The 2,890-nt window shown below is 55.6% G+C and overlaps 1 protein-coding gene across 1 annotated transcript; it reads right to left on the minus strand.

Moving 5' to 3' along the window:
* Nucleotides 1–687: 687 nt before the first annotated feature.
* On the minus strand, nucleotides 688–2,668 carry LOC120671837 (UDP-glycosyltransferase 91C1-like). Its single transcript, XM_039952091.1, has one exon. The coding sequence runs from the start codon at nucleotides 2,376–2,378 to the stop codon at nucleotides 918–920; it is 1,461 nt and encodes a 486-aa protein (XP_039808025.1). The 5' UTR covers nucleotides 2,379–2,668; the 3' UTR covers nucleotides 688–917.
* Between the last annotated feature and the right edge of the window lie 222 nt (nucleotides 2,669–2,890).

The following is a 2,890-nucleotide window of genomic DNA, read 5'->3' on the forward strand; positions in this document are numbered from 1 at the left end:
CAAGCCATACAAAAGCATCAAGATCATATCCTTAGCCCTTAGCACACTTTGAGAGTGTTGTGTAAAGGATTAGCTCTTAGTGAGTGAAATTGCAAGGCTTCGAGCCTTTGTGCTGTGGTTCATTAGCGAACCAAAACAAGAGCATGGTACGCCGGCATCTTGGAGCGTGAAGCTCGCCGGCAACGTCATCAACCTTCCGACTTGGTGTGGAGCGGCGACGACATCTTTGTGCGGGGGACGTGGAGACCCCCATCCTTTGTGGAGAAGCTCCTTAGTGGAACCCCGGGGCCAAGGTGACCGTGATTGTGTTCACGGAAGAGACTTGGTGGCCGAGTAGCAATACTCTTAGTGAGTGCTACAACAACGTGGATGTAGGTGTGCCTTTGTGGCTAACCGAACCACGGGATAAACACCCGCGTCAAGAATTTGCTATCTCATATCCCGCTCTTTAAGCTTCCGCATTTCATACTAGCAATTTGTGTGCCTTTTTTCGTAGAATAGTTTCTTGATAGGAAAGACTATAGGTTGCTAAACTCTTTTGGGATAGGGGTTTCACACTAGAACAACCTAGTTGCACATCTAGATAGAATGTTTTAGTTTAAGTTTTGTGCAAACTAGTTGGAGCCATAGGTCTAAGTTTTTATTAGTGCCTAATTCACCCCTCCCCCTCTTAGGCTATAGCACCCGATCACTTTCAACCATGCTATAAAGTATACACACATGACAGCAAAGAACTATGCTATTTTTGTAAAAATTTCTGTAATTTATCTATTCGTCCACCTAAAATCCTATTTATCTGTAGGCTTTAAAAGAAGACTACAATTATTAATAGTAAAATATACTATTACGTCACACCTGATTACTTGAAACGGGCTTTCCTTTTCCTTGCCCTTTTTCTGAACAAATTGTTCATGGCCTTACAGACCTGAAATGGAACTATCCCTGTTGCTGCTTGCTGTGCTGTACTCATACAGGCACCTGAGAAAATCTCGAACGCAGTGATCATTCATCTCATCATTTCCAAACACCTCGGAGAGCTCCTTAACCTTAGTCCCGAACTCCTCACCTTCGTCCTCCGCCATGACCCTCCTCAGAGCAGCCGCAATGTCTTTGGGCGCGAACGAGCCGTCGTCCTCGTCCCGCTCGATCTCGACCCCGATCTTCTTCTCCACCAGAAGCCTGGAGTTGAGGCCCTGATCGAACATCAGCGGCAGCAGCACCAGCCTGACGCCATTCGCGAGGCCTTCGGTGATGGAGTTCCAGCCGGCGTGGGTCAGAAACCCTCCGACCGATCCATGGGCCAACAACCTGGTCTGAGGGACCCAGCCCCGGCAGACGAGTCCACGGCCGTTGACCCGCTCCCCGAAGCCTTCCGGCAACCCAGCCGTGGCGTCTCCGGTTTCGGCGTCGGACGGCGGCCTGAACGCCCAGAGGAACGGCAGGCCGGAATCCTCCAAGCCGAGCGCGATGGTTTGGAGCTGTGCGCTTGTCAGCTTGGCCTCGCTGCCGAAGGCCGCGTACACGACGGAGCGCGGCGTCTGTCTGCCCAGCCACTGCAACGTTCCCTCGTGGCCGGCGACGTCCTGTGTCGGTGGCGGAGGGAACAGCCCGACCGGGATCACCGGCTTCTGGTAGAGCTCGCCGAGCACCTGCAGCCACTCCGGCTCGAACTCGGCGCTGCTCCTGATGCCCACGAGCTGGCTGTCTCGGATGGACACGCCGAACCGGTAGCCCTCCGACACGCCGGAGTCGTCGGGCACCAAGCCTGGCTCGAATATCTCGCGCGCCTCGAAGCGGCGGTACGCGACGGTGGTCGGGAACGGCACGTAGCCGGGGACCACGGTGAGGTCCTCCAGCTTCGTCCTGGCGTGCTTACCGCGCCCCATGAGCGCCTCCGGGGGCCCGTAGAAGCAGAGCGCCGCGGCGCCGAACAGGCTCAGGAACGCGCACGGCACGCCGTGGCGCGCCGCGGCCGCGGGCGCCCAGTACGCCGCGTAGTCGATGAGAACCCAGTCCGGCCTCTCCGGCCCCGGCGGCTCCCGCAAAATGTCCGACAGCTTGCCCGCGAAGGCGGTGTCGTAGGCCACGCGGAGGTACGGGCGGAGGTCGTCGGACGGGAGGTCGATGCTTGCCTCGGCGCCCTCCGGCAGGCGCTCCACGCGCGGCAGGCGAACGTCGACCACGCGGACGAGGCCGGCGAGGTCCGGGGGGATGCGGATGAGCCGCCGCGTGTTTCTCGGCGCCGAGAGGATGGTGACACGGTGGCCCTGACGAGCGATGCGCTTGGCGAGCTCCGTGAAGGGGAGGATGTGGCCGAACGCCAGCCATGGCAGCATCAGAACGTGCATGCTGCTACTGCCGCCGCCAGCGTCCCCCATCCGTGTCAGGATTTGGAGTTTGGCGATGAGGAGCAGAGATTTTTGACTCGAGGGAGGAGTGGTCAAATAGGCAAGCAGTGGTCAAATTTGGCTGTGCCATGGATTCCGCGGAACAAATTCATGTCACAGCTTTTCTCAAAAAGGAAAAATATTTATGGCACAGCTGACGAATCACAGCCGACATGATCCAGTAGTGGTGTGGGGGAGGCCGGGAGGGGGTGGCGGCTAAAGATTTAGCCAGCTGAAGACTAAATTCTGTTGCCATGTTATATGAAGTTGGAAATATGTCTTGGCTGCTAGTTGGCTGTTAGAATGGTTGGATTGAAGATGTACTATACTATAAAGAACCTAAACAATTGGAACATTTTTCACCAAGATTTTTCTAACCACTCATCTCACAACCCACATCTATGAGGCCCACGTGTAAGCTCAAATCGCTTGACAGGATGCCTGATGAACTGAAAACCACCCTCCCACCCGTACAATTAGGGGCGCGGTGATTTTTTTTTCAC

This window comes from Panicum virgatum, chromosome 5N, assembly GCF_016808335.1.
Source record: "Panicum virgatum strain AP13 chromosome 5N, P.virgatum_v5, whole genome shotgun sequence".
In the NCBI taxonomy this organism is placed as follows: domain Eukaryota; kingdom Viridiplantae; phylum Streptophyta; class Magnoliopsida; order Poales; family Poaceae; genus Panicum; species Panicum virgatum.

What these genes read in the sequence shown, in the direction of transcription:
- LOC120671837 (XM_039952091.1), bottom strand. Translation starts at nt 2,378, where the DNA reads ATGGGGGACGCTGGCGGCGGCAGTAGCAGCATGCACGTTCTGATGCTG.